Source organism: Bubalus kerabau, chromosome 17, assembly GCF_029407905.1.
Source record: "Bubalus kerabau isolate K-KA32 ecotype Philippines breed swamp buffalo chromosome 17, PCC_UOA_SB_1v2, whole genome shotgun sequence".
In the NCBI taxonomy this organism is placed as follows: Eukaryota; Metazoa; Chordata; class Mammalia; order Artiodactyla; family Bovidae; genus Bubalus; species Bubalus kerabau.
The window spans coordinates 14,749,042-14,771,347 of NC_073640.1; the positions used below are offsets into that span (position 1 = coordinate 14,749,042).

Below are 22,306 nucleotides of genomic sequence, written 5' to 3' on the forward strand. Positions count from 1 at the left end.
CGAACCCGGGGTCAAATCCTGACGTTGCTCCTCCTGCCTGCCCCAGGCGAGCGGCAGGCCTTTCTCCTGAAGGGACCTTCAGGTGCTGAGCTGTTTGGACGGTGGCTCCTGTGTCTGGAGCTCCAGCCAAGCCTCCAATTCTGGAACCGGTTCCTCCAGCTGGAGGCCTTGATGCGTGTGAGGAGTTGCACGTTGGCGAGGCTTTGGGGCTGCCAGACCAGGGTGGGGGCGTCCCATGGGCAGATGAGCCGCCGGCCTCCCCAGCACCGTCACGGCCCCCAGCTGCTCCCTATCTGTAGGATGGGCCTGCAGAGGCCTTGTCAGAGGTGAGGGCTCAGATGTTATGCGTGCCACCTGCCTGCCCCCGTGGGTCTGTGCAGGGCGCGGGCTGCAAACCTCAGGGGCCTGGGGTCAGCCCCCAAGTGTCTGTGTCAAGTGGCTGGTCAGTCCCTGACCAGGGTGTTCCATCACCCCTGGCTCAGCCTGTACGACCATGCGCGCTTTCCTGTGGGCCTCTACGGTAGGAACAGCCACGGCCCTCTTGTTCTCGGGCTGTTGGGAGTTAAGTGCTTTCTTATAAAGAGCTCAGAGCAGCGCCTGGCACCAAGGGCCCCTGTGTACGGGTTTGTCAGAAGCACGCGGTCATCCCTGTCTCTGGCTCTAGGATTCCCGGGACTTGTAACTTCTGAAACCCAGAAGGCTCTGTGCCCCTGGCCTCTGGTCCTGCCATGTTTGGTGTGGGCGGTGGCGGCGGTGGCTGCTTCTCCAACCGAGACCTCCAGGCTCAAGGTCCACACCAGCCCCGCGGACCCTCCCCACTGGGGACGGACGCTCCCCACCGGGGCCGCACCCACCCCAGGGTCTTCATCCCATGCTCACACCACACCAGCCCCTGCAGACCCTCCCCACTGGGGCTTCTGGGGTCGCACCCCCCCACCCACCCTGGTCTTGATCCCAGGCTCACACACTGGCCCCCTCCCCAGCAGCAGCTTGCCTGCTTGTTGCCGGCCCTGTGGCGGTGGGATTGCACCCCAGGTCAGCAGGAGGGAGGTGAGATATGCCCTCCCCGCCCCAGCCCCGCCCTTCCCCGAGCTCAGATGCTTCTGTGGCCACAGGCAGCAATAAAAGGAATCGATCAGCAGGCTTTCGGTCAGGTTAAGCCCTCCCGAAGGAAGATCCATGTGTCAAACTGAGGAGGGCCGGGCCTGCCGGGTCGGGGCGGGCGGGGTCCTCCTTTGTGCTAACCGCAGTCTCCTCTCCCCCTGAACTGAGCCCGAGCCCAGGGCTCCGCCTGTCCTGCCACCCTGCCTGGTTGAGGGGGCTGGCAGGCCGGCTGCCTTCGTGTGACGTGGGTCACATGGGGTCGCTTCTTGCTCCGCTGTTCATCTTCCCCGGAGGGTCTGACTTGCAGGGTAGGGATTACCCCCACTGACTGTTAGCCGGGAGATACAGGGGGGTCCCATGGGGCCTGCCTTCCTGCCCGCCATCAGACAGCTGGTAAGCCGTGTGAAACGGGAAAACCAAAGGGTGTGAGTGGATTCGTCCTGCTGAATTCCTGGCATTCATTTATCTTTGTGTTTTTGTAACTTTTACATAGGGTGTGTGGTCTCTCTCTCTGTTGACTTACAGGTGAGGCTGGGCTAGACTAGACATCAGAGGTGGATGCAGGTGGAGCTCAAGGTCTGCAGGTGGGGATGCTGGAGGGACTTTGAGCACCCCAGAGGCACTGGGGCCCTGTCCACCGCCTCCTTGCGAGTAGGGGAGGGTGGGCTGCCCCCATTTAGCAGCATGAGAACACTGAGGCTCAGAGTCGGCCCCCGGGGTTGCGTTCAGATGGCCTTGTGTGAAGGATTTCTGGTCAGCCCTGCTTGGACTCACCAAGGGGAGCGGACCTGTGGGCTGAGATTGTAGGTTTTACATCAGCTTGACGGCCAGGTCTCTCCTTTGCCAACACGTTGACGTAGCTTTCTGCAGCCTGCATTTCACCTAAAAACAGGTCTTGTGAGACTCTGAGACTCCGGAGGGCTCCCTTAGGAGGCATGCCAGTCCTGGGAGCCTGTCACCCGGGCCAGGGAGTGCATTTTAACCAAACAGCTGGCTTCCTAGCTGAAGCTGGCAGGTCCGCGTTGCCTGCCTGCCTGCCTGCCTTCTCGTACCATGTGCGGTGGGGTGTCAGGGCTGGGCTGCCCCAGCCAGGGCGCTCAGCAGACCTTGGATTTGACCACTGCAGTCTCCAGCAGTGTCCCTGGCACATGCAGTGAGCCCCCCATGGGTGTGTTGACACCTCAGGATTGAGTGTTGGATAGATTTTGAGAGGGGAAAGGTCTGGGTGTGAGGGCTTGAGACATCTTTAAAAGACATTGGCCAGATTGCTCCAGAAAGCGTGGCAGGGACTCGCCTTTCTGCCCGCCAGCACAACCCAGACCTTTGTTTACCTGACTCTGGTGAGTGGTTCCCTCCACGCCCCTCAGCCCTTGGTTTCTAAGGATGTCCATTCTCCCCACTAGGGGAGGAAAAAAAGCCTGTGACCAGCCTCGCCTGTTGCTGCACCCCTGGCAGGTTTTGGGTAGACTGGACCACTTCTTGCCCTGTGATCCTTGACTCCTAGGAGGTGGTACCCGTGAGAGCCAGTTCTGGCCCCAGCATCCTGCCTCAGGCACTGGGACCTTACACGTTCCCGGTTGGAGCCGTGGGGGAGTTTTTGTTTGTTTTTTTTTGAGAAAGTGAAGGATTACTTAGGCCTCAGCAGTTGGCTCAGGAAGTTGGTGGAGGATGGCTGTGGCCGGCTTGACCTGGCTTAGGACACGGTTGGGACTGGGGAGCTCATGGCTGGTGGCTTGTGACTGTTTTTGCAAACTTTTACCCGGTGGACCCGCTTTGAAATGCATTTTGGCTGCAGGATAGTGTTTTTGTCCCCCCTCGCCACCCAGTGGAGCATTTTCGGGCGTCTGGGCATGGTACATGGGGCTTTGAAGATGGTATTTCCTCCGGGTGAGGAAACACTGTTAGAGTCTGGACCACAGGACCACCTTAAGAACTTAGTATCTTACCTCTGACACCCTGTGCCTGGGTGGAACACGTCAGGGACAGTGTTGGTACTTGGGGAGTAGAGGATTCTGTGCTGTAGATGTCTGTACCCTGGGTTCTGGGATGCCACGCACCTCCTCACACACATCCCTGTGGGTTTACAGATGAGCTTCTCTGGACTTGGTCAGACTGACTACGTGCAGGATTCGGGGTTGGGGGTGCAGAGGACTTGGTCTGCCCCTTTGAACCCTATTGAAAATGGATCTTTTGCAAAAGCAACAAAACATAAGTTGAGGCCAGGTCCTGGCTTTGATTCAGGTGGGACCCACCCTCTGTTGACAAATGCCAGGCTCCCCCCCGAAGCTGAGGGTGGGGCTGGACTTCTTTCTGCTGCGTCTGGATGGACAGGGTGCCAGCGTCGGAGCTGAGCGTCCTGGCTGCGTGCGCGTTTGTTAAGCTCTCATGGACCCAGTTCATCCCCCAAAGCCGCGTGGCTTCTAAACTGGCGACCCCTCTGGCCTTGAGTGAGCCCACCAGCCTGAGAGAGTGGGAGAGTGGGATAGACTGAGGGGGAGTTCCCACTCTCGGGATATGGTTGCTGGCTCCTGATTTTCCAGGGGAAATTGGAAATCTTCATTTTGACCAGAAACCTCCAGTTTTAAGTTACCGCCCATCGATTCACATTTAAAGATGTCTTGACTTCGCGCCAAATAACGAGGATGCTGGATGAAAGATGGCCCCTTCGCCTCTGCCCGCTCCTGCCTAGTCCCCGCCCCCAGGGGTGCCGACGGGGACACTGAGGCTCGGAGCGTATCGGGACCGGACAGGCCCCCGCTAGGAAGTTTGGGGGGCCGGGCCCGGACCCCATCTTCTGGCTGGCTTCCTAGCTAAGCCCCGACTTAGCTCCTGGGGGTCCTGCCCTGTGACACCCCAGAGTGGCCCGCCTGCCTGGGCATAACCCAGGCGCCTTCCTTCTCCTGATGGACCAGCCTTCAGCTGATGGACGTGAGGGTGGGGCCGCCGTGCCTGTTCCGTGGGCTGAGGACCTCCCAAGTGCCCTTTGAGGCTGGGGGTGCAGGTGCACAGGCCCGCCCTATGGACGGCTTTGCTGACCCCCCTGCGGTACGGAAGGGGCATGGGTGCTCTGCTTCGTGTCCCCCTCTCACCTGAGGGGTTTAGACACCCGGGGCCCGGGCACGCCCCGTCAGCAGCGGCCTCACGTCTCATCTCCCAGCCAGGTGTCCTCCCTTCGGGAAAAGGGCCTTGACCCCTGCTCTGCTGGCCTGTTGCCCCGCCTGCCCGCCCTGGCCAGCTGCTCCGTGGAAGCTTGGAGCGCGCTGCCTCCTCCTGGCCAGGTTTGGTTCCTGTCCTTTGGGACCTCTGACCCTCCCCTCCCCCCAGCCAAGTCCTGCACCCTAAACCTGTGAGGTCACTCAAAGGGCTCCTTTGTGGGGAGGTGGCCTGGTTACCTCGGGGCCCTCGGGGACACCAAGAACTCACTCCAGGGTTGTCAGCTTGGCGCCCTCCAGCCCCGAGCTGCTGCAACGTGGGGTTCAGGGGTGTAGCCCAGAGGCAGAGCTGCTCTTCCTCCCTGATACCCTCTTTAAGGCGATGCGTGTAGGTGGGCCTACGTGGGTGCTCCAGCAGCCTGCGGGATGGGAGGTGACCCCTAGCTAGGGTTGGGGGTGGGGTGTCTTTGTAGTGTCTTCTGATTTAAAAGGAAATTGCCAGCACAGCAGCAAGGAAAACTGGGTCCCCACCCTGGCTCCTCAGCGTGCAGCCCCCGACAAGGATGTGACTCTTCCAGCCTCACTTTACCCATCTGTAGAGTGGGGCCAGGATGGGCCGCGTTAGGAGGCTGCTTGGCTGATGAGGGGCGAGGTCTGTTCCTGGAGTGACTCTGAAGGGTGGCGGCGATGCTCTGGGCACAGCCAGGCCTTGTGGTTGTCAGTGCTGACGCCAACCGCCTCTGGGGGGCCCTCAGTGCCAGCCTTGACCCTGTCCCACAGCCTTTTTTGCCTTAATCATGCACTTCCCCGGGGCTGTCTCCACCCACTCCGTGCCCCTCCCAGGCCGCCCTCCGTCTGCCCATCCCAGGCTGCTCCAGACACCACCCGCTTGGAATAATCACCGTCAAATGTCGCTGCCATCTGCTGCCTGACTTCCGTCCTTCGCCTCCACCAGAACCTCCGGGATCCCTCACGTCTGCGGCCTTGAACCTCAGCCGCTCACTGGGCTGTCCTGGGAGGCCTCCATCAGCAGGCCGCCCAGGTCCAGGCCCTGCCCAGCGCTCTCCTCTCCACCCCGGGAGCCAGCCTAGGGGCCTAGTCCCACCCACACCTCCCGGCTCCCCTGGCACCCCTGTCCTGAGTGACAGGCCTGTGTGGGGGGTTTGTCCTGAGCACTCTTCTCCCTGGGACCCAGTTTCAGCCTCCCGAGAGCCCCCATGCCCCTTGTCACTGCCGTGGCAGTGTGTGGGCAAGGCCGGGGAGAACCCAGAATGCTGCACATCCCCCACCCCACCCTGTTGACTGCAGGGCCCTCCCTGAACCCATTTGTGGCAGCTTTCCCAGGGACCCCAGAAATGAGCTCTGCAGACGGCTCAGCCCGTGGGGCTGGTTCTGGGAGTGCTGAGGGCTTCCATTGTCACTGACTGGGGTCCTGGCAGACCCTCTGTGGCTCCTGCCTTCCCAATCCCCTAGTAACTACGCAGCCGCATGAGCGAGAGGACTGCGGGGGAGGGCGGCGGGCTTGTCCTCAGATGAGCTGCCTCGTTAGCGTTCTACTCCTGAGCCAGGGTTGGCGCTGGGCACACGGGCCCACGGGCCGGCCTCGCCTGCCCCCTGCTCCCTGTCCTTCTCGGCGGTTCCGGGTCAGGATGCAGGCCGTCCTCTGCTCCAGCAGTTAGTGGTGGACTGGAGCTTTGGGGAGGATGTCCAGGTCTGGGACTCCGGGCAAGAAAAGTCCCCCGCCACCCGGTCCCCTTAGATATCCACAACCCAAGGGGTTGTCCTTGGAAAAGAACAAGGGGGTCTAAGGCAGGCCACCTCTGTGCATCCAGGGGCCAGGACGCCTTCCCAGGCTCTCCCCGGTGCTGCCCCCGCCCCCACACAAGAAAAACTGCTGCGTGCGAGTGAGCTCAGAACACGCCGGAAGGCAAATATAATGAATGTGTTATGAAGCTGCTCAGGCTCCCGGGGTCACGTGGTGCCCCACGCCGCCATCGTCTGCCTGCCTGCCGGGTCTCTGCTCAGGTGACCCCAGTTCGTTAGGGCTGCACAAGCATCGCCCCTTCGGGGTGGGGGGCGGTGCGTGGAGGCCCAGAGCTGGGGGACACCTTGTATATTTGTTCACAAACATTTCTGTCTGCGGTAATGAAGAATTACCGAGAGGGGTGATTAGAGAACCCAGGTCTGGACTGCGCATGCAGAGCTGACTGAGGCCCTGCTGGGCCCGGCCTTGTGGGGTGTAATTACCCTGGGGCGGGGGGCGCTGTCAGGGGAAAGGGGTGGATCGGTGCTTGAACCGGGAGCCAGCAGAAAATTCATCTCAGCTATTAGCTTGTAATTACAGAGCATGCAGGGAGCAGGCCCGAGGTCTGGGGCCGTGGAAGAGCGGGATGAAAGGAAGCGGTAATTACGGGTCCGCGGGAGGCGGAGGGCGGCTGCGGGCTGATTAATACGCCCTCCGCCCGCGGAGCGGGAGCCCGCCGCCGCCGCGTTTAATGGAGCGTCAGGGGCCTGCCCCCAACCCCCCGCCCCGTCGTGCCTGCTGTCGCCGCGCCTTTGGACAGCAGGCTCCCCGATCGATCGGGCTGTGTTCTGAAACACCAGGGATGAGGTGGTTCTGGAGAATGTCCGCGGAGCTGCCAGCCAGGCTTGCCCCTTGGCACTTGGGTTTTTCTTCTTTGCCTTTTGCTTTGCTTTTTGAAGCTTTGAGCTGCTTCTGGCCATATTAGAGACCTGGGAGGAGGAGAGGAGAAAGTATCGATTAAAGACACCTCACTTTGGTAGAAGGTGCAGGCCTGGCGGGCCTTGCTTCTCAACACCAGTGCCATCCAGGAGGGAGGGGCCCGGCTGATTCTGGGGGTGGCTTTTCCTCTCCGGTCCCCCGCACCGCCTCAGTCACGGGGGTCTCTTCTCTGGGTGTGTTGCTGTAGCAGCTCTTTTTTCTGGGGTCCCGGGGGGGCAGCTGATGGTGGCAGGTGGGGGGGTCAGACAGCAGCCTGTGATGCAGCTGAGATGTCCAGGAGGCCCCCTGAGCGTGTGTGTGTGTGTGCGCACGTGTCAGGGCGGTCGAGCAGGAAGGGAGCCCGCCCCAGCCCTCATCCATCCTTGGCCTCCACGCTGTGGAGCCTGTTCCCAGCTGTTAGAATGATGGATTTACATGAGCTGATAATGTAGACAAGAACCCAGTTGATGGCCAGGAGCGCAGAAGTTAATGAATACCTCTCTAATGAGTGAGGGCTGCGCCCCTGCTCTGCGGGGCTTTTCCAGGGTGCCAGGGCTGCCTGAGGCCCCCTCCCACTTCCCCTTGCCCCTGTGGCTTCCACGGTCGGGGTGGTGCCTGCCTGGGCAGGGCTGGGGGGCAGAGCCGTCCTGATGAGACCCCAAGGCTGCAACTGGGGGCGAGACCCAGAGATGGGGACTGTGATCTCGCGTCGACCCCCAGCAAATTCAAGGTGACCCTTTGCAGGGTCCCCCACATTTGGCCTTTGCCTGCCTGCATCCTCGGTGCAAGGGGGCTGTCACCCCAGCGGCCGGTGGTCCCTTGGGCCCACTGCCTCCCCTCCCCGCCCCTCCCGGCGCACACAAGCTGAGGAGGAAAGCTAATTTTAGACTGCCCTAAGGAAGCTGCTCATTTGGAATCCTATTTTAAGTGGCCTGACATCAGCAGAGTGGCTATCCTGGCTGGAGGATGCTCCAGAGCCCACAGTGACCACAGCAGGGACACTCACTCTGGGGGACCCCCAGGAGTCCCGGGGGGGCTGTCCGTGAGGTGCTGCGGGGGTGGGGTGTCGCTGGGTGCCAGGAGGAGCCAGGCACTGACATTCAGTGGCAGCTCTTACGGGAAAGGGGCAGGGGTGCACCTGCCTCCCAGGACCCTGGTCGCCAGGGAAAGGCTGGGGCTGTCAGTGTTGGGGTTCTGGCAGGGGCACCCCAGTTCCCTCAGCTCCCATGTCTGGCCAGCGGAAGGCCCTGGTCTGGGGGGAATCCCCACCAGGGGTTATTCCAAACTCAGGCAGCCAAGTCTCTCTTTCTTTGAGGGCACCCCATTTTTAAAAAACCTGGTTCACTCCAGAAAAGCTGGAACACAGGCAAGGAAGTTCTGCGTTAAAAACATAGAGCGTTTTTAACATAGAGCTAAAATAATAAAATTGTTCCTCTTGCTGACACTCGAAGGTCTCCACCCAGGGCCTTAAGGGGTGTGTGATGTTTTTGGGATCTGACCCCAGGTTTGCCTAGTGGCTGCTCCCTAGCACCTCTGTACCATCCTGCCCAGTGCTGGCAGCTGGTGGTCACAGCACGTCCACCCAGGTCACCAGCTGGCCAGTCTGTCACGTGGCCGCTGGGCGGTGACCTCAAACCTGCCTCCTGGGCCAAGGGGACAGGTCCCTGGGAGACAGGGGACCTCTGCGCCTGCCTCACGTCCCCAGAGCAGGGCTGGACCCGAGCCCCCACCAGCTTCCGGTCCGTGGGACACGGGTGCTGTGTTCAGGTAATCCCAGCCCCGCTGGTGACCTTCTGTCAGCCCTTAGGCCCAAGTCTGGACTCTCCCATCTGTAAAGTGGGCATAATAACATGTTTCTTTAAGAGGCTGTAGGGTTTAAAGGGTTGTGGCCAGTTCTCTTAAGGAACCCCGGGAAGGGGGAGGGAGGTGATGTGAACAGCACCAGAGGGTTCTGTTTTGGAGACTCTGGGTGAAGAAGACACAGCATGTCTGCAGATGGTTGAACTGCACAAAGAAAAGGAGAGGGACGTTGCGAGTTCTGTTCAGTGGAGAATGTGGTGGCGCTCCCCGTACCAGTTAGCTAACTAGCGCTGCGTAACAAACCATCCCGAATACAGATGTGCTGGGCTCCGGGAGCAGCTGCGCTGGGTAGCTCTGGCCCAGCGCCCCTGATGTAATGAAGCTGGTGCCTGGCCGTGGTCCCATCACAAGGCTCCCTGGGGCTGGAGGAGCCACTGCCTCACGTGGCTGTGGGCTGGAGGCCCCCATTCCTGGGACGTGGGATCCCCGCGCAGGCGCCTCTGGCATCTTCACAGCCTGACAGCAGACTCCCTGCAGCCCACGTGGTCCGGGGAGCGCAGGGGGGTGGCCAGGCGCTTTGGTGACCTCACCTTGGCAGTCGCCAATCTTCTGCCGTTTCCTGTTCCCTGCGAGTGAACCTGGCCCACGCACGAGGAGAGGGTTAGTCCCCGCCCATTGAGCAAACGAGGGACAGACTTGGACCCACTTTGGAACCACCGCGGCCAAGTGACCTTGAGCTCTGAGTGCATCTGTGCCTCTTGGTCTTCCATGGCGGTTTGGCCTTGGACCGGGCAGGTGGGGTCATGGGAGGGCGTCCTGCCCTTCCCCCCCACCCTGGTTCTTCCTGGTGGGAACGCCCAGGAAATGGGGTTCCAGTCCTGATGTGCTGCTGAGCCGTGTGGCCCTGTGTGGGGACCCCACATGCTGTGCCTGGGCTGGGGGCCCTGCAAGGATGGCGCTCCATCATATGCCATGCCCGCCCCCCCCCACCCCCCCACCCCACCCCCCGTAAAAAAAAACCATTGGCTCACAGAGTGGGTGCTGAGAGCGATTTGGTCCAAAGCAGGACCCAGCAGGCTTCTGGACCGCCCCAGTCGGGTCCTGCGTGGGCTCCATCCCTGGGCCTCCCTGCGGGCAGCAGGACCAGAGCCCTGGGCCCCTCTGTCCCCGGCATCCTCCGTATTCACTTTCAGCAGCCCGTCCTGCCCAGGGGTGGGCAAAGCTGGTCTGTGGGCGCCTGGCCCACCCGGGGAGGGATGGTGGTGGGGAGGGCTTTCGGGGGTGATGGCGGCACATATCGGGCAGCTCAGGTCCAGTCTGCCCAGACTGACCCGTGCGGCCTTGGCCTAGCTCCTGCCCATCCAGGCCTGTGTTTCTGCCCCGTCCGCTGACCGTCAGCGTGACGACACCAGGAGGGGTCCTTGAGATGTGCCGGGCCTGCTGTGAATCACCTCCTGGCACCCTCGCGGGACTGACTTCATGAGGTGGACTTTGTCTTCGTCCTCACGTTATAGATGCAACTGAGGCCCAGAGAGGCAAAGGGACTTGCCCAGGGTCACACAGCTAGAGGCCCCAGAGCTGGGATCCAGGCGCCCACCGTGTGTGGCAGCGTAGTCTGTGCAAAGCCTGTCCTCCAGGTGCCCCCTTCCTCCTTGCTCCAAGGCTGGTCCACACGGTCCTGTTCGCTCATTCCGAGGAGGAGGGGTTGGGGAGGATGGGGTGTTGGGGAGGGCCTGGGACTGAGCTTCTGGGACATGGTGGGCCTCTTGCTCAACTGCCCTAGCAGCTGGCCGAGTGCCAGGGTGGCTGAGAGAGCACTCTAATCCAGAGCCTGTGGGCTGTGGACCCTGTCCCTCCACCCCCAGGTTCCTTTGCTGGGCTGCGAGGCCTATGGAGTTGCCTGTACTCTGCCCTCTCCCCCGCTCCTCCAGAGAGGCGGACGCACAGGGTCAGGGCCCTGTCACCCGCCGGCAGCTGGGAGGCCAGCCAGGCTGCTGGCCGTGGGCGCCAGGGCTCTTGTGGGGTCCTATGTCCCCAAGGTGTGAGCCCTCTCCTGAGAGAAGGGTCCCTCCGAGCACACATTGGCCTCTTGAACGCCTCTCTCACAGTCATGGCCATTTACCCTTTGCGCCCCCGAGATCTCTTTGCCCACCCGCCCTGCAGGGGGGGCGATGGGGACCGCAGGCCAGTTCTCCAGGACTCAGGGTGCAGGCTGTGTTGTCGGGGCCCGCAGCTATCTCTCCTGGCTGCCCGCGGAGGGCCGGGGGCCCCGGGGGAGGCACACGTCCCCGCCACACTGCCCTCATGGGCGCCCTCTGGCTGCACTTTCCAACCCCTCCCGGAGCGCCCCAGGTGGCCGGTGTTCCCTGCAGCGGTCCTCCCAGCTCTCTGTGCCTCTCCTGCACTCAGCCCATGGCCCGCTGCCTGTGAGGCCGTAGGCCTCGTTTGCACCCCTCGAATGTACCCACAGGTTGGGAGCGGGCACAGGCAAGGTGTCCATCGAGAAGGCAGGAGACACACCCGCCAGCCCGTGAGGAGCGCGGCCTTTGTTGATGGGGCCCATGGGGCCTGCAGGAGGGCGAGTGTCCTGGAGGGTCAGTGAAGGCTTGGGGTGTCCCCTTGGTAAGCTCCTTGGCCAGTGTAGCCGAGCCTGGACCCCCCCGCCCCTGGGGGAGCCATCTAGACCTGCCGCCGTGCGTCTTCAGTGTCTCGGTAGGCTCTGCGCCCGGCTGGACTGCCACAGGGGCCTCAGTGGCACTTCTCACCTGCCCAGTTCTCAACTGCAGGGAGCCTTTTCGGTGCAGGCCCACTTTGTCCCTCGGGGGCTTTGGGGTTCAAAGGGCGACAGCAGCCGCACATGAGGGCCCGGCCGACCCGCCCGGGACGGGTCCCCGCGGCCTGCCTGAGCCCGTCTCCCCTGGGAGGAGGAAGGCTGTGCGCCGGCGCCCATCTGCGGGACGTGCTGGAGGCCCTGCCTGTCCTCCGGAGGGTCCCCGCTCTGGCCCTCTTCTTTCCGCTGGCCTTCCTCTCTTTCTTGTGAGAACGCTGGGCCAGGGTCCTGGGCCCCGTAGTCCTCTGGGTATGGAGTGCAGAGGGACACTGGGGTGGCAGCCCCCCTCGCTCCACAGAGCTGGCTCTGCCCTGCTTCGCCCGCCCCCCCCTTCCCCCCCCCCCCGCCCCACATGCCCGGCCGGTGCCCGCTCTGGTGCTGGGCCCTGTGCTCTCGGGTGACTCTGGTTCTTCTCTTCCTGTTTCAGGCATGAGCCATGAGCCCAAGTCCCCTTCGCTAGGGATGCTCTCCACCGCGACCAGGACCACCGCCACCGTCAACCCCCTCACCCCCTCGCCGCTCAATGGCGCCCTGGTGCCCAGCGGCAGCCCCGCCACCAGCAGCGCGCTGTCGGCCCAGGCCGCGCCTTCCTCCAGCTTTGCCGCCGCCCTGCGCAAGCTCGCCAAACAGGCGGAGGAGCCCAGAGGTAAGAGGCGCGCCCGCCCCGGGCAGCCGGCCGAGGGCGGGGAGAGCACGGTCCCGCCTGGTTCCTGGGGCTCTGGGCGCAGGGCGGGCTCGCACACCAAGTGTCCACACTGGCTGGTCTTCCTCCTGCTGCTGCTTTGCGGCGGGGATGTGCTTTCCTGGCTGCTGAACCCCACTCTCTGCGCTGTCTGCTGACTTTCTTCTTTGCTTCAGGAGCCGCCGAGGGGGCCCGCCGCCGAGGGGGCCCTCCGCCGACAGCAGTGGGTGTGGGGTTGGGGTTTGCAGGCGCCATACTGCTTTTAGAGCCCCCAGCCTGCTCTGGGGCCTCTTCCCAGGAGGTGTGTGTCCCGACGTGTTCCCGAGTTGGGGGCACGGCACACCCACCAGTGCCATCCGCCCCCCAACCCCCCCGGTCCCCAGGCAGGGGTCTTGTGGTGTGGACAAGCATCCCCCAGGGGTCTGGAGCCCTGGCTCCTCCTGTCACTGGGGCAGCGATGTGCTGTGTGGCTTTTGGCGAACACTGGCTCTCTCTGAATGTCAGCCTTCCCGTGCATACAGCCTGGCTCCGGGCCCTTCCAGGATGACTGTCAGCCTGTGTTAGTCCAGGTCAGGGGCCACCGGCTGCACGAGTGGGTGGCAGGCAGTTTGCCTCAGAGCTGCTGGGAGGCCTGGGCTGCTACGGATTCCAGCGCGGGCCTCTCAGATACCCTGTAGGTACCCTGCTGTGTTGGGGGGGTGGCAAGGATTCGACCTCCCGGGCAGAGGAAGCAGGGACCCTGAGTGGTCTGCCTCGCCCTGAATGTCCAGGGCTTGGTGGTGTGTGTTCCAGGGCCCTCCGGGCACCCGGAGAACACACATCTGTCTGTATCGACTCTGGGGGTCTCCAGCTCAGCAGAGCAGACTCGTGCTGTGATGGGTGCTGCGGGGGCCTGCTGCTGTCTGACTCTGACTTGTCCGCACCCCTTTTCTGCTCACGTGGTCGCTGGGCAGAGGAGGGAGTAGGGTAGACTGGATCCCAGGGCAGGTGGCTGTGGGCCCAGGAGCCCAGGCCTTTGCGCCTGGTTTCTGCGTTGCCAGGGGGTCGCCTTGCAGCTAGTGTCCACCCGGGCGAGGAGTGGGCACAGTGGCTCCAGCCCTGAACTGGGATCTCTTCTGAGTGGACGAGGAGGCCCCCCCGAGGCAGAGATTGCCTGGCAGCTCCCTGCTCTGGTATCATCTTCCGTCACGTTCCAGGAGGCAGAGAGACGGGGCCGGCACGGCCTCCACGGACAGCTGTCAGCAGGCCGGGGACGCTAGGTCCCTCTGGCTGAGTCACCCCCGACCCGGGTATCAGGGCTTAAGCCAACATCCGTGTCCACGCCTGGGCAGCTGAGCCCATCCCAGGGTGACACCACCTCCCCACACACCCCGCCGTCTACAGAGGACGAGGCTCCCACGGGAGCCCTGGGTGTGGGGCGAGCCTGGCCTTGGTGGCTTTTGTCTCCTCTCCGCTGGCCCCAGCGTCCAGCTTGGATGGTGGGCCAGTGGGCAGCCCACGTGCCAGAGGCTGTTGGGCCTCGCTGGCCGGGAGCACTGTGCTGCAGGGGGCCTGCTGCCCTTGGCTGTGGTCCAGGTGTTTGCGTGACGCCCTGGGAAGGGTGCCCGAGGACTTTGTGATGGAGAGATGAGGTGGAGTGGGCCACGCGGGTCCGCTCTCAGGCTGTCTCCGGAGCACGGTGTCTGCCGCTGGCTGGGCTGAGGCGTCCCCATCACCCAGATGAGGAATCCTGGGGCCTGGGGAGCTTGGGGTCTGGACCCCGGGCTGCCCTGATGCTCGGTGTAGTTCTGCTGTGCGTGCTGGGCACCACGACCTCGTTTCTGGCTCGTGGGGCCACAAGCCAAGCCTGTGCGTTTAAAGCTATGGTGATGAGCTCGACATGGAACGCTCCATCTGGGCAACCCCCAGTGGGGCTTTTGCTTTGAAGAGCTGAGCCCCGTCACTCTCTGGAGCCTCCTCCACACCACATCCCTGGGCCTGGTCCCCGTTTTTTTTCTCATGGAGTCACCCCAGCTCTGCTGTGCCGTTCCCCTGTCGGTAGAATGGGCCGGCAGCCTGGCGGTGGCCCAGTGTGCAGGGGGGCGGGAGGCTGAGGCCCCGCGAGGTCATGTAAGGAGCCTGGGATCACAGAGCTGCTGAGGACACGCCAGCTGTCCCTCGCTGCTGCTGCCTGGGCCTTTCCACGTGGACCTGGAAGAGCCGGGCTTAGGATGGCAAAAGCCTGAGCACGGCCCTGGCAGGGAGGGGCGGGCGTCCTGCACCCCTGCCCGCCCCAGCACCCCCTGCAGCAGTGTGGGGAGCACACGGGGGTCTTGGCTGTCAGCTTCTGGGAGCTTGGAGGGCTCTGCGGGCACGAGGGGAGGGCTGGCTGCCCCAGCTCCCCTGTCTCTCCACCGGAAATTGGAACAGCCAAGGGGGACACTTGCTGGGCTTGGTGATTTGGAGCAGGGGGTCTCAATTTTTCTCTTTGTAAATTTCTTATAAAATTTATTTCCAAAAGGACACAGTTCAGCGGGTTGTCACGCGTTCAGAGTTGTGCAACCATCACTTTCTAAAAATTTATTAATTTGTCCAAGTTTCTGGCCGCCCTGGGTCTTGGTTGCTGTGTGCGGGATTTCTCTAGCTGTGACGAGCGGGAGCTACTCTTGGTTGCGATGCACGGGCTCCTCACTGCCGTGATGTCTCCAGCTGCAGAGCACGGGCCCTGGGGCGCTCGGGCTTAGTTGCTCCCCAGCTTGTGGGGTCTTCCCAGCCCAGGGATCGAGCCCGTGTCCCCTGCATTGGCAGGCAGAATCTTAACCCTGGACTACCAGGGGAGTCCCATCCATCACTCTTAGTTATAGAATGTTTTGTCTCCCCAAAAGAAGCCTGCCCCCCTCCCATGCCCTCCCCCAGCCCTGGCAGCCCCGATCTGCGGCCTGGCCGCCTGCTGCCTGTGGGCACACATGGCCCCGCTGCTGGCTCTCCGCGTGGGCATCCCCCCAGGTCTCGTGGCTTCCTGCGGCTGGTTGGCACCACACTCCTGGGTGTGAGGGGTGCAGCCAGTGAGGGCTCTCCCATCCTGAACTGGGGCAGTGACTGTTCGTCAAGCACCTGCTCTGTGCCGGCGGACTCTCGCTGCGAGAGCCCTGGCCTCTGTTCTGCGTCCACCTCTCTGGAGGACCTGGCTGTGCTTCAGGCTTGGCTGGCGTCCTGACTCACAAGCCGTGGAGCAGAGATGGAAACCACAGTCCTCCTCCAACTGCCGTATCCGAGTCCGCCCTCCCAGAGATGGCCTGACACGGCCTCCACTTCGGCTGTCCCTTCAAGGCCCCCTGTGCCCGCAGGGTACCCCCAGGAGGACCGTCCCGCCCTCGAGGGTGCAGCAATCCCTGCACAGGGAGGACTGACAGCTGAGAGAAGACAGTCGAGGCTTTGGTCTCCCCGCTTGCCGCCTGGCCTGTCCCGGTCACCTCGTGCACCCCGGGTGCTGGCCGCGGCCCTGGGCACCCCCACTCCCTGAGACCCTCTCCTCTGCCCCTCCAGAGCATCTCGTTCTGAGAGCCGCGGCCCAACTCTCCCATCTGCTCGTGGGCTGATGTCTTTGCTCACGTTGTGCCTCCAAGGTGCAGTTTAAAAAATTCAGTGCAGAGCAAGTAATCCGCCTGCCTTGTTTGCTCTGCCCCCAGAGAGCTCGCGAGCGGGAGACAGCATGCCCCGCGGGAGGTGTCTTTCCTGGGGCCCTGCCTGGTCCCCATCGGCCGGCGAGGGGCCAGGGATCTGTCCCTGGGGGGGTCCCGACGTGCTCGGCCCTGTAACCCACTACGGAGGGGGGCGCCCCGTGTGGGGACACGGACGCCGGCGGGTTCTGTGTCCTTGCTGTGTGACCCGGGCCCGGCGCACGATCTCTCTGAGCTGCTGCCTGTTCTCGGGACGAGGGTGGCGCCTGCCGCGTTGATCATGAGGGTTCAGGAGACCCACGCTCGCTCTAGGCACGGTGCCTGCGGGTGACGGCGCAGGCCCACCCACGCTGTCACCCCACCCCCAACGCGCACAGCCAGGGCTCAAGGGGCCGAGCGAGGTGGGTGCGTGCACGGCTGAGGGCTGGCGTGGGTGCCCCCCACGCATCCTTTGTGGGGAGACCCTGTCCTGTCGGGGAGAGCTGCTCCTGTGTGTGCCGACGGACCTGGGCGTGACCAGGCCCACACAGCACGTTTGGGAAGGAACCTCGGGCTGCAGGCGTGGGCCTGACCGTCACCTTGGTCTGCGTGTTCCCGTGGGGCTCTTAGCAGTGACGTGCAGGGGCCGCCTTGCACAGGTGGGGGGAGCGGGCACCCTCCTGGCGAGGGTGGACGTGGGACTCTGCCCACCAGCGGTGCAGCCGCCTGAGCCAGGAGCGGGGCGGGCGCTTGTGGTCTGCCGCCTGAAACCCGCCTCTTTTCAGGAAAACAGCGAAATGGGGCGGGGGTGCAGGGACCGGCAGGGCTCGGTCTGCAACCCTGTCTGTCTCGTTTACAGGTGTGAGTGTGAGGGGGGCATCCTCAGCGCCTCGCCCCCTCCTCTGTGTCTGGGCCACGATTCCAGGGAGAGCAAGGCCTAGGGGAAGGGGACCGAGCCTGCTCTGGAGGGGTGCCCGGCCCTGGGCCGTTGGAACCAGAGGCCTCCCCAGGCTGTGACAGGGCAACAGTGTCACCCCCAGAATCCCCCTCGACACCCCTTCTGAGCCCCCATGGGAAGCAGCACGGACACCGGCCTTCCCGCTCAGCCCCAGGAAATGTGTCTTGTGAGAAGAAACACCTTTGCTGGTTGGGGTTTGGTGATGCGGCTGGTGGTCCTGGGAGCAGGCGTGCGTTGCCCCCTGGTGAGGGGGAGAGGGCTCCTCGAGGGCGTGGGGGGCTAGGCTTCAACTGTCCCCTCTGAGGAGGGGCCGGCAGCCCTGCGGCTCCCTCAGCAGGGTCTCCCCGAACCCACCGTGGGCTGGCCGTGTGCCCGCTGTCCCCAGCTTCTGTGCTTATGATGAGGACTTCACCTCCAGGGCTCACACGTGCTCGCGGCTGCAGGTCGGGGGTCCCTGCCGGTCCTGGGTGAGGTCTGGGCAGGGCTTAGCTGTGGGGGGCCCTCCACATGGATGCTGGTCCTCATCCCTCATCCGTCACAGCGCCTCCTGCCCTGCCCCCGCGATGCTGCCCTCGGCCCCAAGAAGCTCAGGGCGCCAGAAGGCGGCCCGAGGGTCCTGTTTCAGGGACGCATCAGGGGTCGCTGTCCCTCCCCCGGGGAGAAGGGGAGGGGGACAGGCTGTGAGGCTGAGGCCGGGCCTGGCCTCCCCGCTCAGGGCGGGCCCTGGCACAGGAGCCCTGGTTTGGGGCATCCAGTTGGTGCTTAGCTGTTGTCCCGGTGGCGGGTTGGGGGTGCGTCTGGGAGCTGACGGCCTCTGTGCTGCCGCTGTGATGTGTTTTCAGGCCACACTCCTGCCCCCGTGGAGGCGACTCTGGGGTCTCTGCTGTTAATGACGGGAGCCTGGGCAGCCCCGGGCGCTCACCTGCCGGGTCAGAGATGGAGGGGACGTGGAGCGCTGCACGCTGCCACCCCAGCCGCCCCCGGCCCACCGACGCCTGCCACGCACGGCGGTTTATCACGGCTGCCCTGAGCCCAGGGTCGGGGGCACCGCTCACTAATTGGCCAGTGCGTGGTCAGGCATTGATCCAGCTGCTGAGTGGCGGTGGCTGGCCCATCCCCCAGGGGCCAGGCTGCTAACTGCCCATGGCCTCTGGATCCCGTCACCCCGTCCCCAAGTCCCACCCGCCCCCTTGGAAATGGGGCCTCCTCACTCACTGCCCAGCGCTTGGAAATGATGCCAGTCCACAGAGATCTGCTGGTGGTGTGGGGTGCAGAGACGGAGCAGGGGGCCGGGCAGCAGGCAGCCCTGAGTCCCTGTGTGCAGGCGGCAGGGCCATCGGGCCTCCCCAGTGTGAGGCTCGGCTCCCCCACATCTGCCCGGCCCTGGAGGCTTGACCCCGCTTCCCCCCCGGGCAGTGCAGCCTCTCCCATGACTGCTCGGGGTGCTCAGTGCGTCCGTTTTCTTTCTTTTTGCCTCCAGAGAGCATGGCCCGATGTCCCTCCACCCACAGGGTGGCCCTGGGCGCACAGGCGGTCCCCCCCCACCCTGTGGCTCCATGTCCTTCCAGCAGCAGCGGGCGTGGCTGGAGGTTCGGGTCGGCACTGCTGACCTGTGTCTGGGTGGACCGGGGCCCACTGCCCGCTGTGCGGGTCCCCGGGGCAGGGCGGGGACGCTGCTTCCTGGCCTCCGCAAGCTGCCCCACCTGGTGGGGGTTTGGGGTGCAGGCCTTCCCTTCGTCAGCTCTCCGCACCCTGGGGCGGCCAGGTCAGCCTGCCTCCCACCACTGCCACCTTGAAGCTGGTGTCATAGGCAGACCCCCAACCCAACAGACGCAGCTAGTTTCAGAACCTGGGAGGCTGACCTGCGGAGGGTGGGAAGGCAACTGACGGCCCCTGGCATTGGCCACCCAGCAGCTGTGACAGCTGGCGGAGGCTGGAGCTGGCCCGGCCAGTGGGTGGCACATCTGGGCTGGGCTTGGTGTTGGCTTGGGTGACTCAGGGTTACAGAATTGCTGGTGTGTGGGCCATGGTTGGTGGGTCCATTTGGAGAATCCGGTCATACCTCAGGGGCAACAGCCTTCAGGGGGCCGCCTGGCTCTGGAGTTGTTCCGGGGGTGAATGGGCCAGGCTCTGTGTGGACCGGTGTCTCCCGTGGGTTGTCCTGTACAGTTGTGCAGGTCGTGCACAAGCCTAGGAAGTGCACCAAGTCAGCCACCATGGTGCACCTTCTCGGGGCAGAGCCCTGTGCCAGCATCTGTGGGCCTCGGGGTCCGGCCGCTCTGTCTCCCAGTCCCTGCTGAGCCCACACCTGGCTGCGGGGTCCTCAGGGCAGAGAGAAGGGCTCCGAGCCAAGCGCCCTGGGCCGTAGGCTGCCCTCCTCCCCGTCGGGCAGAGGTGTCACTTGGTAGAAGTGTGGTCTCTTGAAGAGATGAGAGAGTACCAGGGTCTTGGCCCCCGGGACCAGGCAGGTTCCGCAGAGGACCCGGGGGGAAGTATGGAAGCCGTGGGGTCCTGCTTGCAGCGGGGGCAGTCTGTGCTGCCCCAGCTTCCCTGGCCCCCTGGTTCAGGCCTCTTCAAGGGGCTCTTTGCGAGACAGGGTGTCTCCTGGGCCAGGTCTGCCGCCTCTGGGTGCCCGAGCAGGGCCGCGGCTGCAGTGCTCCTGTGACAGAATCGGGGGGCCTCCTGGGCCCGCCCTAGACCCAGTGCCTGGGCGTTCCCGCCCTAGACCCAGTGCCTGGGTGTTCTTCATGGCTCACAGATTTGGGGGGGTCTGTGTGCGATGGGGCACCATGTGGGCATCTGAGGGGCCTCTGACCACCAACTGCAGCCCAGAGCAGTGCAGGCTGTGGGTGTGCACCCAGCCGGGCTGCACAGGGCCTGGGTGTGCCTCTGGGGGACCCCCAAACCACCGACTCCAGCCCCCCTGGGGCCACGCTGCCAGGATAGGCCTCAGACTAGAGACCCACCTGGGAGCGGGGGCATCAGGGGCTGAGGACGGGGGGACTGGACGCACTGCCGCCCCCTCTGCCGCCCCTCGAGACAGCTGCTGCAGGCGGGCACCTTCCTGTCAGGGCACCAAGTGGCCCCCCTGGCCCCGCAGGCCTGGAAGCCTCCGGCCATACCAGCTCCCCGTCCCTGCCACCCTCTCTGGGGAAGAAGCCCAGGGGGGCAGGCTGAGGGCCGGGGGCCGGATGGAAAGCAGGTCACGGTGATGGTTGCACAGCTCTGTGAACGTGCTGACCAACCCGTCTGCCGTGAACCCCACATTATGGTTCAGTTCTCAAGATAAAATGAACTCGTTTGATGTCCTGATAATATAGGCCTTTCTCAGCCCCACCCCCAGCCAGGCCTGGCCAGCAGCAGGCCCACTTCCCCTTCCCCCCACAGCATCCTGTAAGCCCCCGCACTTGCTCTCCCGGGGCTCAGTCCCCATCCAAGTTGGGGGGACCTGCTTACTCCCCTGGCTCTTCCCCCCGCCCCCGGGGTACAGTTGGGTAAGCAGCCCCAGGGAGGGGCGGGCACGCCTGCCTGGTCGGTCGGTCAGTTGTGTCCCCGCTTCCCCCCCAGAGCCCAGGCCCCTGCTCAGGCGCTGTGTCCTTCTCCCGCAGGGTCTTCACTGAGCAGCGAGTCGTCCCCTGTCTCCTCTCCGGCCACCAACCACAGCTCCCCAGCCAGCACGCCCAAGCGCGTGCCCATGGGTCCCATCATCGTCCCCCCAGGGGGACACAGCGTCCCCAGCACGCCCCCCGTGGTGACCATCGCCCCCACCAAGACTGTCAATGGCGTCTGGAGGAGTGAGAGCCGCCAGGTGAGTGGGGGGCTGACGGGGGCTCATTTCGTGTTGAGATCCGCTTCTCCCCGAGGAAGCTGGGGGACAGCAGCTGCCCGGAGGGTGTGTGTGTCTCAAGAGCACTCCCAGGGCTCGTGGTCTGGGGCTGCCCCAGTGAGCCCCTCATAGTGGGCTCAGGGCGGGTTAGCTGTAGGGCTGGGGGCCCGTGTCCCGGCTGTGGGCAAGGCCAGGCCCTCCTGAGGCCTCGTGCCTCGGCATGTGGACGGCCGTCCTGTCCCTGCATCCTCACGGGCTCTTCTGTGCGTGCCTGTGCCCTGGTCTCCTCTTCCTCCAAGGATACCAGGGCCCGCCCTAGTGACCACACGTCGCCTCGGTCACCCCTGCACACACCCCCTGTCTCCTGCACGTGGTCACGTGTGGGGTTGGGACTCCCACAGAGGAATCTGGGGGGATAGAATGGTGTTTGCACATCGTGAGCACTTCTTGTAAACGTGAGCTGTTATTATTCCTGTCTGTTGTACCCACGTTTTCACAGGTCACCTTTATTGATACCTGTCTTAACTGTCGAGGCCTGCCTGCCCCAGGAGGCCTTTCCCACACTTGGCGGGGCTCCCTGGGTGTGCACCCAGGGGATGTGGCTCCTCGGGGGACCCGCCCCCACACCCCAAGCCTGGAGGGCCCTCCTAATTAAGAACGTGGTCACTGCGCCGAGCTCTGGATGTTTCTGCCGAGTCCCCAGAGGGCCAGCGCCACTTGGAAGCACTAATTAAACCCAGAGAGAGCAGGAGGGGGGTGGGGGGACAGTGGGTCTTCTGCTTGGCCCCCAGCTCTCTGCCCTGCTGGGTCAGGTGGGGGTAGGCGTCACTCAGGGTCTCGCTGTTCTCTGCCCTGGAGGTGGGGGGGGGGGGGGGCAGCCTCCGTCCACAGAGCGGTAGGGGGAGCCCCTGAATTCCTGGAAGAAGGCGAGGACCCAGCTGGGGGTAGCCCTACCTTGATCCACGAGGTGCCGGACCCTCCTGGCTCATCCCTGGGCCGGGCAGGGCCCGGTGGGGCTGATCCCAGCCAGAGCAGGGTGCGGACACCCAGCCGTCCCCCGGCCCGGTTTAAGAGAGGACCAGCGTCCGCACCACAGTCTCCTGCCTCCAGGGGCCTGTTGCCCCCTGACAGTCGGCCCTGACCTCTGGGCCCAACCACCTGCCTCTCCCCTCACCCCTGGGGCCTGGCGGTTGCTCATCCTGCCCTGTACCCAGCTGCTGCCCTTCCAGGCCCAGAAGCCTCCTCAACGCCCCCACTCCTGGCCATGGGCCCCTTCCCCTGAGCTTGGCCCTCCTCCGAGGGTCCTCACGGCCTTGGAAGCACTGAGTGACCCCGAGAAAGGGCCATAGGGGCGGTGCTCCAGCCACTTAGCGCGCAGCAGCTGGTGAGCAGGACACAGGCGCCCAGGGGAGGCGGGCCGGGGGCTGGGGAGCAGCGAGGGATGGCCGGCTGGCACAGAGGCTCATAATCCTCCTGGGGGGGCAGGGGACAGGAGGGGGAGTCGCTTCCCGGCGGGGAGGCTTGGGGGGCGCCCCGCGCGGGGGTCACCGGCATTTTCCAGGTGGCGGGAGCAGCGTGGGGACAGATGAGATGA

General features: G+C 64.2%; 2 protein-coding genes across 6 annotated transcripts in view; both read left to right on the forward strand.

Annotated features, from left to right (window-relative positions):
• The window catches only part of GSE1 (Gse1 coiled-coil protein), a 392,831-nt gene that overhangs the window by 353,030 nt on the left and 17,495 nt on the right, over positions 1-22,306 (forward strand). For all 4 annotated transcript variants that reach the window (XM_055553933.1, XM_055553936.1, XM_055553935.1 and 1 more), the window contains exons 3-4: positions 12,036-12,254; positions 20,495-20,694. In XM_055553933.1, the coding sequence (XP_055409908.1) occupies positions 12,036-12,254; positions 20,495-20,694 (419 nt within the window). The remainder of the gene's footprint in view (positions 1-12,035; positions 12,255-20,494; positions 20,695-22,306) is intronic.
• IRF8 (interferon regulatory factor 8) overlaps positions 1-22,306 on the forward strand; it is a 558,308-nt gene that overhangs the window by 304,196 nt on the left and 231,806 nt on the right. The window lies entirely within an intron of this gene.